Raw genomic sequence first — 16,182 nt, 5'->3', positions numbered from 1 at the left:
AAACCTACTTATATTGTAGACTGCTTCTTGTATTACTGTGTACATTATATTTTTCCTAATTTATAAGAACATCGTACTTAAATTCTATTTGCTGGTTTATCAGTTTACATTTATTTTTAATTTATACTCATAATATCATTAGATACAACGAACACTAATAAACTTTTGCAATATAATGGAATGGATTAAACAGACGATTACAAGTAAGGATATGTTTTAACAATCCAACGTCCATTGTAGCTGCTCTAGTCACTGTCTCAGTGACATTTGCTCTTTCGCTGTGTTACTGATGTGGTTGAAAACTGAAAACTGGACAATTTTGGAAGTGGGTTGAGCGTGCCAAGTCTGATGAACATGCAGGTTTTTCCACAATAATAATATCAGTATTTAAAGGAAATGCTCCTGTACTTGAAGAGGATTATCCTCATTGTACAACATTATTTAGGTGATATCAAGTGTTTGAAAGATAACATTTCGTCCTTGAAAGTTGACCGTCTTCATCTTTGACTGAGGGAAACATTACTGGAGTACAAAAAACAGTAGGAACAGACAGACATGTGATGACCTGTCACCAATCAGAGGTGTCCTTAAGCATTAATGCACCAGCAGTTCATGCTATTGAATGAAATTACCTAAGATAGAAAGCTTTGTACCGCTTGGATGCCACATTACTTGATCAACAATCAGATGGCATATGTTTCATGGGACCATGAACTGCTGAAAAAGTTTGAAAATGGAGAATCTCTCTAATCCTGGTTGTACTATTATGACATCCCAACCAAGGCTCATTACAAAGTAATGAGCCTTTTTTTAAGATGAGGAGACCTTTTGGCTCTTTAAAAATCCAGATCAGTGAAGAAAAGAATGGTGGCTGTACTTTTTAGTGTGAGAAGTTTTAGTGTTACTGGTACACCGAGGACTGCCTGCCTAAAGTTGTTGAAGCTCTCAAGAAGTTGCACCCAAAACTCAAGGATGGACACGAGGCTTCTTTACCATGATAATGCTCCAAAGTTTGCTCAGAGTATTTGGCCAGCACTAGAATTTATCTGTTAGAGCACCCTTCCTGCAGTCCTGACCTCGCTCCATGTAACTTGTAACTTCACACTGTTCCTCCAGGTGAAGAACAGATTAACAGGGAAACATTTTACGAGCAATGATGACCTCCTAAGGGCTTGGGATGATGAACATGCCAAAATCTCTGATGAAACTTGACATGATTTCATTGAAGAATGGTTTCAAAGGGATGGAAAAGTGTATAATCTGTGGTGGAAATTAATGTGAAAAGTTATAAAAAATAGAGTCATATTGCAAAACTTTCCTAGTGCCCTTTGTATAATTATTATCTACTTTTCTGGTTTAATTCTATATTATTTTAAGGTTATTTTTTATTTATTAATTATATGTTTGTAATGTTAATTTTTTTTTATATGCGCTATAATGTTATGAAATTTTTTGTTAGATTGTTTGTTTTTCTTGAAAATATAAATTGAACCACCATTGAGGGTTCATAAATTCAAAAGATGTATCTATTTTAAACAAGACTGATACAATAACTCACCTTTACTTATTTATATACGTGTTACAATTCTACTGCTTCTCCCTTTCAATATAGTATCTAAATGGCACTTATGCACTGATTCAGTCTTATTTTTTATTTTCCATTACTTGAAGGTGTAGAGCAGATCACTTTCTTACAGCTATTTTATCACTTCTACCACTCTTTACTGCATCAGCTGATTCAAAACGTGTTCCTTTAAGTACATATTTCACTTTTAGGAAAAGAAAAAAGGATGCATGATGCCAAATCTGATTTACATGCAGGTTTTTCCAGAATAATATGTTAGCCAAAATTGCTTCACAGAAAGAGTTGAATGAACAGATGCATTGTCCCGATGAAGAATTAATTAAAAGATTTATTATTTCACATACAATTACATATTGTATTTATAATAATAATGTTGATAAAAAGAAAATTCAAATGATTTCTGTAATGTAACATAAAATGTGCAAATTTTATGAAAATTTAGGTACCCTTTGTAGACAGATGCGTGTCAAGGATTACAATCACATTTCATAAAGTGAAACAGAAATTCTGAGATACACCACTACCAACTTAAAATAACAATAACAATCTATAAATATTGTAATCCTAAAATAGTAATTTCTTTTAAAAATTTCTTCAGTAATTAGATTAGAATAATAACCTTTTAATTTACTGATTTCTAGTAAGCAAACAAATAACATAGCATTGTATTCTCTAACGTTACTTTACATTATTAGTTAACAAATTGTACACCTTCAGAGTTACAAATGAATAAAAATGTCTATACAGTTCCAATTTTGGCAAAGGCTACACAAATTTAACATCCCTTCTTAAATTATATAGTGAGAATGCATAAATGACATAATAATGCTGGTTCACTGCCTTCTGAAACCTTTCTTCCAATATTAAACCCTTGATATCAAAAAACAAATAATTGAAGTATTGAAATAACTCAGAGCCACGCTTTGAGTTATTTCAATACTTGGACTTATTTTGACAAGATTTTTCATTCTTGATGACGAGTGTTTTCCACTGGATCGACTGTCATTTCATCACTTGATAATACGGGAAGATACAAGTTTCAATCACAAGTGATCATTTTTTTTTTTAAAGATAGGGTCACCATCAGTGACCAAGTTGCTGCACCACGATGCCCAAATTTCCTTGCAGCATTCTTTGGTCTCCAAAGAAAATTTTTGCGTGCAAAATTTTCCACACAGTGTATTTGTCAATCTTCACAGCTTCACCTATCATTTCAACACAAAGTCAGTGGTCCTTTTGAACAATAAGACTAATTTTGTGTATATTTCCTTTGGTTCTTGAAGTGGAAAATTGTCCAGGCCATTTATCATCTTCCACACTTTGATGCCCTTTACTGAATCAGTTGTTATTAAAACAGATGCACACAAGTCACACAGTCGCAGTCTTCTCCATAAGTCTTGCTAAGTATTTGAAAACATTCGAGAATTTTTTTTTCAATTTTACTAAAAATTTTAAATTGATACTTTACTCAAGTTGATCATTATTCCAGCGCACACAGAAAACACAACTACACTAAATGTTGAATCACAATCAACTGAACAGCCAAAAATGTTGTTTTTGATACAGGTTCAAGTACATTCAATGTCTCTGCCAAAGCATTCACATTCAGTTCTCACTGCTTTTTCTAAGAGCTAGCACAGAGAAAACAGTGTCTCATTATTTAATAGATACATCATATTTGACTTTTTTTTAAAAATAAAGTTTGTATTTATCTTAGTTACAATTTTTATAATTGTTATTATTATTAGTTTCTGCAATTTAGATTATCTATCTGTGGTATCATCTATATTCATAAAATATGGCAACTCTTAAATAACTTTAATATAACTTATAAATAATTTTTACAGTTAAAAATAAAATTTAGAAAATCCTCTTATCACAGAACATATATTTTTTGGTACAAAAACCCCACACCTCTAGAACACTGTGGAGTAATTTTATACAGAAAGAGTGGGTTGTAACGTATCACTATAAAGGACAGCGAAAACCAAAAATTTTGATATTAAAAAAACTGTTAAGCTATGACAATTCTAACCAAAATAGCAAACATTTAATATTTTTTTACAGATAGTTTCAAAAGTGGCTTATAGTATTACTCAAGTGCCACTCTTATACTGAAAAATTGATAGTTTTGAGGCAGGAACATTTACAAATTTTTTTGCTGTTCACTTATTTAGATTAATTTTTGAGACTACCTGTGAAAAACATTAAATGAAACCCATTATGGTTAAGGCTGGTTGAAGTCCAATGGTTTTTTTGTCAATTTTTTTCTTTTTCAATGCATTTTAAAATTATATGTCACAACCAAAACTGTTTCATTTAAAAATGTATGGGTTATTCTGTGAGGTCTCCTGGGTGCTTTGGATATGATGGTCTCATATTGCTAAATAGATCATTTCAAAATAGGAAAAGTTGTTAAATTTCAATTTTCTATGTTTAATTGAAAGGTTATTTAAGGGTTCCTATACTTTTAGCTAACTCAGTGAGATAAAACTTTAGCAATCAATATATAGTGGAAAGAGTATGATTTAATAACATCTATCAACAAGACAAATATTGTTTTAAAATATATAAATATATACCGAGATAGAACCAAGACATTCCAGTCTTCCAAAGATCAATCTTTAAAGTGAAAGATAGTCGCATATTTTATGTTTCTGCTAGGATTATCATAATTGTTTTGAGTGTTATTTTCTGCCCTTCCTAAACATTGTAAACTACAAATGTTATAGTGACAATGCTAGGGAGGGCAGAAAATAATACTCAAATCAATTAGTAGAGAGAGAGTTTTTAGGTTTTTAGCATTTTGTACATCAAAGATAGTTTTCAAATGAAAAGATAAAATATCTGTTCAATTTATGGCACGATATATGAAATTCTTAACATAAGGCAAGGAAAGAGGCATAACTAAAAAAAAGGAAAAAATGTATAAAGGGTTTTGGTGATTATTTTCAGAAGTGAAACTTGAGTGATAAAGACAAAACTAAAGACAAAAAACTGAAATTTGGGTCAAAAGTAGACACATCCAGGTAACAATAACTGACTTTTTGTATATCGTATACAGAATGCGCCAGAGATTTTAATTTTGGTTTCAGGTAAAAGTTAATCTGTTTAAATTTTTTTGTTTTTATCTAAAAAAAGTCACTTTTGATAAACTGTTAAAATCATTCTTTCAACACTATTTTTATTTAAGTTGTTTAATGTCTGTGACATCTTATTTTTATAGTAATGACCAAAATTTTTTAAATTAGTAATATTAAAATGTTTTCTTACAGTATTAGCAGAACAAACACAATGGGTTCCCATTATAATTGTTGTTATTATTCATGGATTCTTTCGTGGTATGTGCCTCATCAACTTTCCATTAGTTATATCAGAATATGTACCGGTTGATAAATTTGCTGCAGCTTATGGTCTGTCAATGGTATCTAAAGGCATTTTCATTGTTGTACTAGGTTCTGTTCCAGGTAAGTTTGTTTTTATTGTTTTGTATAAGTTATCAACTGGATTTCTCAGATGTGGCATTTTGTTGTAAATATTAAAAATATGTTTATAAAGTTGTACAATTTATTTCTAATACTATTAAAAAAACCACTTAGAATGTAATCCATAGTTAATGAGAAAACAATATTCTGAATCTCACTTTTTCCACATTCCATTACAAACATTAAGAATTATGTCACATCTTGAGTGTTATTTTAAGCATGTACCAAAACTATTCTGATCTTAAATTTGGTCAAAAGTATTATTTTCATGATCAGAAAACTAAATATTTAAGTTTGACTGGTTGCATTAGTGGATTGTAACTAAAGTTACAACAAATTTCGTTTCAAAAGTTGCAAATACAATTTGTTCTTGTCAGAATGTGACATAATAACATTGTTATTTAGGTGTTTATTTATGTTAATAATTACATTGTAAAAACTAACAGTAACTTACCTGGCTTGTATTAATCAGTTAAAAGATGTATGAGAGTAAAATCCCTCATGCTCATTATTATTCCTTTTTCCTATTCTTGTTACTTGTACGAAGTAAAGGAAGTATTGTGATCACGAAAAATTTCGGTTTTCAGATTTCAACAGAAATATCCATTTTGACCATCCCTGAAATCCATTTTGACTAGTTTCGGCATGACGTCTGTATGTATCTTGCGTAACTCAAAAACTATTAGCCGTAGGATGTTGAAATTTGGGATTTAGGACTGTTGTAACATTTAGTTGTACACCTCCCCTTTTGATTGCAATTGAATGGACCAAAAGTGTCCAAAAAAGGCCAAAATCCAAAAAATTTGGGTTTTGATATTTTTCTTAACTACATTAATAAACCCTCATGAGAGATTTGCAACAATATATCATAAGTGGTACTTATTTTCAATGGTTCCAGAGTTATGGGCAAATAAAATTTTAATTAATTAAATATATGGTTCTTACAAGGGGAAGGCACATCAGTTCAAATCTGACTTCATTTCCTTTTTTTAACTTTTTTTTTTTAATTTAAATATATTGATTTATTAATAATTATTAACCTCTGATTGTAAAAAAAAACCTTTACAATAAATAATAATTCAATAATAACAATAAAATAAATATATATAAAAAAATTCCAGAAGTTAGTAACGAAATAAAATTTTATGTACTTTTCATTTACTTTCAAAAAAAATGTGTATATGTAATTTAATACGTGTATAAGCAAGTCATGTGGTGACCACAGATTTTTTTTTTTACTGTAATCCCGTACAATGATTTTTTACTATCATCTGTTATAAAACTACTATGTTTATTTTGAATATTTTGGTAAATCTTTGTAAGCTTCTATGGTGAATTAATTCAACAAACAAACAAAAATCTTTTTCTTTAAATCAAATTTTTATTCTAAGCTTTAGAACAAGATTTTATTAACGTATTTATTTACTTTCAACTATATCAAATTTGATATTAATTTTAATAAAATCTGAATTTAGTAAAATCTCTCTTTTTAGTGGTTAATAAATATTTTAAAAGATTAAATAACAAAAAAATTTAATCCTTGTCGGTACGTAATAATACATTATACCAAACATATCAGGAATGGGTAGATGTGCTACTTCATGGTTAAAAAAATGGAACTCTCCCAGTACTTCCCTGGATGGATTAGGGGAAATAGTGGTAAACCCTTGACCAGAACAGCATTACAAGATAAACTATTAAATAGAAAATAGATGCGATTAAAGTACATATTAATTATTTAAAATATAAACACATGGTAAAATTAAGATAAACTGAAAATAATAAATGTAGAATAAATATAAAATAATTTATAATTCAGAATGTTAATAAAAATTATTTTAGTACATATTTATATACAGACTGAACAAGATAAAATTTTTAATAAGTTAAAAATTCATCAACAGAGTTAATATTGTTTCTCTAAAGGAAAATTGTTTAATTGTATTTAAAAGAAATTATAGAAAGGATTTTTTTTAAGACTGTTTGTTACTTTATTAAAAATGGGAACTGAATAATAATAATAACAACAAGACCCTTTATCCTAAGCCTAAATATTGCAGAGTTCTGTTTTGATAAAGATGGATATTGTTATTTTTTAAGAACTGACTTTTCTTTTTAGCAAAGATTGCATATTTATGAATATAAATGCAAGAATAACATATTACATTTTCTAAATATCACTCTTATGATTCACACTTAAGGCCACTAAACAATGATCTGACATCTTAAAAAGTCATTATGACTTTTTGAGGGTGCCTCAAGAAATTACATATTTCACATAATTACTTAATAATGATAACAAGTTTAGTGTTTTATTAAGACATTTCAAAGCAGAAGTCTGGTTTGATTTTGTTGCAAACAAAAATCAATTTGGTCATCCTAAAAGAATTTGTCATATTTTAATAAAGCAATCAAAAAAAGGCTTTTACGGGTAACAGAAATACAATTATTATGAATGGATTTATTCTATTATCATGCAATCAGCAAAGTTATGTCTCCCTTAGAAGCACAGTTCTTTAAACATTATTTTATCTATATTTCCAGTTAGATGGTTACAATCCATCTAGTGAATAATTTTTTGTCATAGAATTTTAAGCCCTTTCAAAAACTGTATATTAAAAATAATTTAAAAAAGTAACTTTAATTGCATTTAATATACATACATCTAACTTACTTTTTTATTCTGCAGGTTTCATACGAGATATAACTGGAAGCTACTCACTATGTATTCATACACAATCTTTAATGATAATGATGTGTGTAGTAGCATGGAGTATTGAAAGTGTAATGTGTTGGAGACGTTTACAAGATGAAGCTGAAGCTGCAGATTTAACATAACTTTAAATTTTATATAAATTAGTTATTTAGAAACAAAGTAATGTTTCATCTTGAATAAATTAATGTTCTCTAAGTTGTCGGCCAGTAATTAGAGATGTATTACTTACACAAAGATAAAAACTGGATAATTTTGTTTGTTGTTACATATTATGGCAAAAAATTAATTTTACTTCTCTTAAGTTTACTTTTTTTGTTTCAGTATGTAAATATATTTTGTAATTAATCATTATTTATATTAATTCTGTACTCATTGTACAGATAAGTTGAAGAAAAGTGTACTTAGTTTTGTAATCTGTATGCTCATGTGAAGGGATACTAATAAAATTACTTTGAATTTTTAGGAAAAGTAGCCAATTTACAAAAAAGAAAGTAAAAGAAAATATTGGATACCTTTAAAATATGGAATGGCCCAATAGTCACCACCTACTGTAAAGTTTGTTGGAAAAAAACAGTACAAACTAAAGAAAAAAGTAACTTTTTATCTTTATTGAAGCTCGTGATTTTTATTACATTGTTTCATAAATTGTTTTCCTTCTGTCAGTATATTTCTGCAGATTATCTGATACATTTTTGCATAGTTGTGGATTTAAATTAATATTGTCAAAAACATTTTCAATAGCTACATGAAGACCTAAATTTTTCATGATTTTGTAGCCTAAATTTTACATTCAACTATGCTCCAAATGTAAAAATTCATGGTTGATAGGAATGGTGATCTAGGTGGCATTTATATTCTCCCTTACTTTCTAAAAGCTTAGCCATCAAAAAACTTATCAATGTAGTCTTGTATAACTCTCATGTAATATGATGGAGCAAAATCATGCTGAAAGTAAACAGTCTAAATTATTGTAGTTCACCTATAGTAACATCTCCAAATACATCTTTTTGCAGTGACTGTACCATCAAGAAACATAACCCAAGTAATCCATAGCAGAAGATATCACCCCAACAGTAACATCTGGTGATTTAACTGTCTTTTAAAAACCGTTTCATGATTCTTTGTATACCATTAGTTAGAGTTGTCTGTTGATGTGGCCACATAACTTGAAAGTGACCTCATCGCTTGTAAAATTGCTGTTGAAAAGTAGTTTTCTGATGGACCACGTATGAAATTATATATGTAATGTTTGAATTTAACCTAATGTAAATTTTTCTGGACAAAGTTCTTGAAACTTTATTTTCAAGGGGTAGCATGCAAGTAGACTTTTTAGGAATCTGGAAAACAACTTGTAAAACTCAGAAGTTTGATTTTCATCACTTACCTGAACAGACTCTTACTCTGCAGATGCATTTTCCTTAAATTTTGATAAATTGTAGTTACCTTTCACATTGGTGGAACAGTTGAAATGATTATTATTCCAATCGTCAATTATTAAATTATAATAACCTTTGTACCAGGTTTTTAAAGCAAAAATCCTTTCTTCTTTAGTAAACAAAACATTTTCACAAAACATAATTCAACAATACCAAATGAACATAATTGCTGTATCCAATATATGTTTGATTGAATAGCGATACACTCTAATGTTTATAGAAATAACAGATTGTAACAAACTGGAAATCTAAAATCGACTATCACAAACAAGACTATCTTAATGTTTTCATTGGGTAGTGACTATGGTCCATCATAATTATAAGAACTATTTTGAGAGTTTGTTAAAGTGATTGACAATTTTCATTTATTATTTATTCACAGATGATTCAAAATTTAATTATGAAAGATGGTAAAGCACTACAACAAAAATAGATACCTATGGTAATGTTATGTGCAGCATAAATCTGTTTACTAAACATATGGGTAATCCTGCTGAATTTAAAATAGATTATGATGTAAATTCACTTTTTATAAGTGTAGTGAAAGTTTTAACTGTTTGACCTACACCTCTATGGAGATGGTCCAAATTTCCTATTTGAACAGATAATATTTGTGTCTATATATTCCCAAACAAAAACCATAGAATTTAGATACAAGATAATCTAGAGATCTGCATTCCCTAGATCATGGGTGTATTGGTTGAGAAGGATAAAATATATCCTTCTTATCCAACCCTTGCAAAAAAAAAAAAATGTTTAGATAATCCTGCAAGAAAGTAGAAAAATATGGAGGAGCCGTATCTAATTGGAGAATGGAATTCTCCAGAATTAAGGAAATCATCCTTCTAACACATCAATGAAATTGTTTTCTGCAGTAATTTTTTCAACAAAAAAGAAGGGACCAGTAACTTAACTCATCAGATCATGCACCACACATTTACTTTCGGACTATCACATTGATGATCATAATGATATATGGAAGTTCAGTATTTTACATGCAAAAATTAAGCAAATGTAAAATGAATGAATGAATTAAGCTTCTTCACTAAAAATAATTTTATTTGTAAACTCCCCATCATGATCTAACCTATCTAGAATGTTTTTGTAGCTAATTCATCATTTAATTTTGCCCTGAGGATAAATTTTTTACCCAGTGAAGCATAGTTTTTTTTAAAACAAGTTGTTTTTGGAATGCCTCTCTACTTAACTTTTAATTTTTCAAGTTACGCAAATAACTTGTTCTCATAGTTTTAATGGTCTCATCACACACCTATACTCTTCTTGGATGCAACTGCTCCAGTAGAGTGCACATTTATCTGCTGTTTGTCCCACCAGTGAATGTATTTTTTTTTTGTGGTAATTCTTCATCGAATACAAAATGATATTCACTCCTAACAAGTATAACCTACTCAAGCTCAGCAAGAAATAAAGCATTATTTCTTCCTCTGCATCATAACCTTTTTCATAGTGTACATGTGCTGGTATTAAAACTTGTTTATGTATCGAAAACTTCATCAATTTCTCTTCATTTTAACATGTTTCATGTCGCGCTTTTTTTTCCACAACTGTAACTTTTTGAAACCCCACCTTTATTTTACGAGCCATGTAACATTTTTCTGCCTTCCTATACCTTTTACGTCTCTCTTTACCAAATTAAGATAGCAGCAGTACTTGTCACATATGTCTAATGCGAGTACTTACAGTGAGGCATCCTATTCTCCTCTCAATTTACCTTCTGCATGTCTATCTTACACATTTATTTCTTTATGTCATACTGAATAATTCTAAAGAATAAATACTGACTTTTTTTTGGATTTATAATTATAAAGGCTACTTATTATATGTAGATGTATTCAAGTACATAATACTACTATACTTAATAATTAATTATAAAATTAGTTAATTTATAAAATCAGATTTAATGAATACTAAGTTTTGTTGATTTAAAGTATGATACCTTGACTATGTGGTCATAATTTAATTATTTGTTAGCTTACATGTACAGACTGATTTTAGTAAATTATTTAATAGATTATGTAATTTATCAGCAAATAATAATACATCGTATTCTCCAGAAGTTTTTATAAATTGTAAATACATTTGTAATAACTTATAGCTACGTTCTGCCAATTGCAGCCTAGAAAAACTGATATAATAGGAAGGAGAAAAGTTGAAACGTCTTAAAATTATCCAATTGGCATATTCAAGTTGTTTTTTTTTTTTTATATATTAAATACTATTAAGAATTTAAAAGAAGTTTATATGATAATTTAAGAATTATGTTTATTTAAAGATTTTAAATATTAAAAAAAAGCATTCATGGTTGGTAAAACAAGAATAATCATACAGCAGACTGTTCAAAAGCATGTTATGAGAAATGCTGAATGCTGTCGTCTCACATATTGCTGAATAACAGCAGTACAGTCTGCTGTGTATTTTTTTTTTGTAAAGGATATACCCAGAATTATTAATAATCTAACTTGAGTGCATTATCAGCTAAAATTTGAGGGAACAATATAGTATTACAAATTTTTTTATTAAATACAAATCATAGTTGGTGTGTTTGCTAACTAAAATACAAAATTTTATTTAAAAAAAAAAAAAAAGTTTTATATGAATGATTTTAATTTAATGACATACAAATGTTTCAAAGTACGGAATAAAAGTCATAAAATGGAAACAATTACTCTGAATAAAACATAATATTGGATTAGTGCTGGTTAACTTGGAATTAAGTAAACTTGACTATATCTGTGATTTCAATATTAGAAAAAATGGTTACGTCACTCAAGTTGCAAAGTGGATATTAAGATAAATTTTTTAATTGATTTTAATTTAAATTGATGATGAATATATGACCATAAATTGTATTAAATAAATGGAACAAATATGTAGTTATTGTTCATTTATATGGTAATTTACAACTTTTATTTATATAACTTTTATAGAAATTAGAAACATCTTTTTTAAAATTATACTATTAATATTATATTTATTACTGTATTTTATACATTTATATTTATACAAGAAATGTGTAATTTTATACATTGCTTACTTAATTTTTTAACTGAAAACTGTGCTGTAATATTATTAAAAATTATGTATAGAGCCAGGGCGGTAAAACATGGTGATTATTCCTTTGCTATCTGTAGTAAATACATATGTCTTTCCGATTAGTTTATTCATAATAATTCATTTATAGCTGCATTTAAAAAATTATAAAAGGTATTTGACAATTAATTTTCTCTTGACTGTACCACTTTCATTTTATTACTAAGATTTAATACCAAAAAAATGAATTAAAATTAACAAAAAGACCACTTTTAGCTGTTTTTCAGCACTTACCTGTGTAAAATCCCATAAATTTCTTAAAATACCTCCATTACCCTTTAATTATTTTATTCTCACAGCCCTTATTCAAAAAATGTTTTTGAACAAACAATTATCTACTTATTGAACATTTTTTTAAGAAACTACTGTAACAGTCTGAAACTGTTATTTTTAAAAATTAAAAAACATCCTCATTTAAAACAATTAAATAAGAGAATGAAATCTCATCATTACAATGAGGATGGAGTGGTATTAGAGAAGAAAACTTTTTTAAGTACATACTATTATTATTCTATACCCATGGATTAAAATAATATAATGAATCTCATTACTCTACGAAATTGATTGGTATCTCATGTACTTCAGATGTTAAATGCCCCACAACCACAAGAAATAGATAGAAACAGAAACAGATAGAAATACCAATAATAACAGAAACAGATAGAATAGAAACAGATAGTTCAAGTAATCAGTTATAATATTAATTTAGAAAAATTACCAAAACATTTGCATTTTATCCATGGTGATGAATCAGATCATTTTTTTTTTTTTTTGTTAAATGAATAATTTACTACAAAAGCTTGAAGCTTGTGCATGGGAACATGAAATGGAAATTTTGTAGCATGTGAAAAATGCCAATCATGGCCAGAATTTGAATTGGAACATCCGGATGAAAGGCTGAGATGTTATCACTCTGGCATGGAAATCAACAAATTAATTATAATTATTTATTTCATTTTTTAAACAACTACAAGCATAATTGGATTTTAATCCCAGGACCTATCAGATAAAAGGTAATGACACTACCACTATGCTATGGAGGATGCCAATATTTTACTATAGATAATATTTATTAAAGATATCCATTAAAGCCAAGTTAGGTTTACAGAAAGAATGGTTCAGAATAGGAAACAGAATTAATAGGAAATATTTTTAAAACTGTTTTTTTTTAAGAAGATTAAATATCATTAGTGTTAAGCTGAATTGTGTTGAAAAGGTGATAGTTAGTTTTTAAGTGATATCCATTAAAGCCAGGTTAGGTTTACAGAAAGAATGGTTCAGAATAGGAAACAGAATTAATAGGAAATATTTTTAAAACTGTTTTTTTTTTAAGAAGATTAAATATCATTAGTGTTAAGCTGAATTGTGTTGAAAAGGTGATAGTTAGTTTTTAAGTGATAAGACATTGGTTTTTTTTATATAAATTCTTATAAATTAAATTGGAAATGTCCACAAAAAAATGTTTAGGAATAAATGAGACCTCTTTTGATTTTAATGCAATTATTGACAAGGTTAAGTTATAAACTTAGTGGAAAGACATACTTCTTTTCTGGAAGACGTGGGTGGGAGACAAGCACCATGTCTTCTTATTCTTACCAACTTGGTCATACGTGAGACTGAAAAAAAAATTTATATTTTTATATAAGGAAGGTGCAATTAATGTGTGCAATACATGTGATTCTGTATTTGTTGGATGCATTTTAAAAAACAAATTTTTTAATGGTAAAATTTATATCTAATATTGTTAAAAATTGTAATATTTTGTTTACGTATTTTTATGTATTACTAATAAATTCAATATTATTAAACTACAATGATTGTTTAAATATTCTTGTTTTTTAATTTTTTGGAGTCAGTCAGTTGATTGATTAGATACTATTCTCCATCCCTTACTATCTCTCCTTATTTTCAATCTCTACATATTTACTGCATTTCTACATCCTCAATTATCCGTTTCATATAATGCAATTTCTGTCTTCCTCTACCTTACAGATCTCTCTACCAAATTAAGATGTTGGCTATGGTACTTATCACATATGTTTAATGCGAGTACTTACAGTGAGGCATCCTATTCTCCTCTCAATTTACCTTCTGCACGTCTATCCTCCTCATTTATTTCTTTATGTCATACTGAATAATTCTAAATACTGATGTTAGAAGACTTAATTCATTACATGTATTAAAAAAAAAATCACAGCCAACATGTTAACTAAGCCTGGATGTCATGATGTAAGGCCCATCAACAAAGTTCATCTCTTTTCAAGATTCTGCTGTAAATTTCTCTCCTCTTCTATTCATTTCAGATTTTAACAACCCATTAATTTTCAACAGCTTTCTGTAATACATTTCAAAGACGTCTGTCCTTTTTCTGTGTCCATACTTCACAACCACATGGCACTATCTACACTCCATACAAATATTTTGAAAATTTTATTTTTAATTCTTAGATCTGTATTTGATATTATTAGTGAATTTATTTTCTGCGTGAAATTTCTCTTGCTTTGCTTTTGTCAATCCATAGTAATTTTACTACCTACATAAAATAAATTCTTCCATTTCTGTTATAGTGTGCTACCCTACCTTAACTTTCAATTCCTCATTATTACTTCTATTAGATTTCATTACCTTTATTTTTTACACTTCTTTATTTTCAAACTGAAGTTCTTTCCTAGCATTAAATTCATACCGTACATATTATTTCTAATTTATATTTATTTTTTGCTAAAAGAACAATATAATAAACAGATCTTAACATTTATTTTTTTCTCCTTGAACAGTTAATCCACTTTTTAACATTTTAGGTCAACACTTATACTGGTTCTTTTATGTTAAAGTTGAAAAGCAACAGGGATAGATTACATCCTTGTCTCACTCTTCTCTTTTTAACTGCTACCCGATTATTGTACCAGATGAACAACTTAAAAATGATATACAAGATTAGGTTGAACAGCAGTTATTTGAGTGTCACCTTTTAACACTGTTATGACTAGTGCCACTACTGGTTGAGTATGTTGTAACTTTCATCTGTTGTTGTCAGTTGTAACCGTTCATGCTCCACTGCAGTTCATAGTTGTAATTGTGGTTTTCTGTGCCTTATAGGATAGAGGAAAGAATTATAGTGCAAAGCTTATATGCATTCTGAATCCTTCCAAGAAATATGTCAAATATTCAAGGAAAAGTTTCCACATGCCAGTATTACAGTAGCTGCAAAAGATCTATACATAAGTTATCACAACAAGCATTGTGAAACATACATTTGTGTAAGATTTTCAGGATTTAAATTTGAAACCATGTCATGTAACTTAAGAGGACAGATAAACCATCATGTTTATAAGAAACCACCTTCTTATAAACATTGTTGATGGACAAACAAGACTCAATGCTGTATTTCACAACCAACTAGGCACAGTTTAAACAGACTGTTATTACAGAAGTATTCTTTATAATTTTTGAAGAATTTTAGTCTCTGAACAGTTCGTGAAAAACAGCGTGGCTTCTTCCACAAGATGGAACATGTCACACATCAAACGATTTACAAGACACATTCGTGCAGCTTTTAATTAAAGTTTCTTACTGTATTAAAATTAATGTAATACAGTATTGTTCCAATTATAAATATTGTTTCACAATACACCTGCATGCTAATAAACTATTAGCAAGTTTTACTCTATTATTTTAATACAAAGGGATAAAATTATAAAATAGCTCTATTTCCAAAGGAAAACAGCATTATAAATTAGTAATCCATTAACTAACAAAATTGTAAACCTTTACAGAATGGAAAATATAAACAATTTATATTTTACCAATATACGTAGAACATTTATCCTATCTGATACTGCATTCATT

The 16,182-nt window shown here is 28.4% G+C and overlaps 1 protein-coding gene across 1 annotated transcript in view; it reads left to right on the top strand.

The window, feature by feature from the left end:
- Positions 1–14,159, top strand: part of LOC142319245 (uncharacterized) — a 221,553-nt gene extending 207,394 nt beyond the window's left edge. Inside the window, exons 8-9 of the mRNA XM_075356291.1 lie at positions 4,861–5,052; positions 7,760–14,159. Of these exons, the coding sequence (XP_075212406.1) occupies positions 4,861–5,052; positions 7,760–7,908 (341 nt within the window). The 3' untranslated portion in view covers positions 7,909–14,159. The remainder of the gene's footprint in view (positions 1–4,860; positions 5,053–7,759) is intronic.
- The last annotated feature ends 2,023 nt before the right edge of the window (positions 14,160–16,182 follow it).

The sequence above is a fragment of the Lycorma delicatula genome, chromosome 2 (genome assembly GCF_047948215.1).
Source record: "Lycorma delicatula isolate Av1 chromosome 2, ASM4794821v1, whole genome shotgun sequence".
Taxonomy (NCBI): Eukaryota; Metazoa; Arthropoda; class Insecta; order Hemiptera; family Fulgoridae; genus Lycorma; species Lycorma delicatula.
Note: the sequence above shows the minus strand (reverse complement) of the source record. Positions and strands in the feature narration are given on the sequence as shown.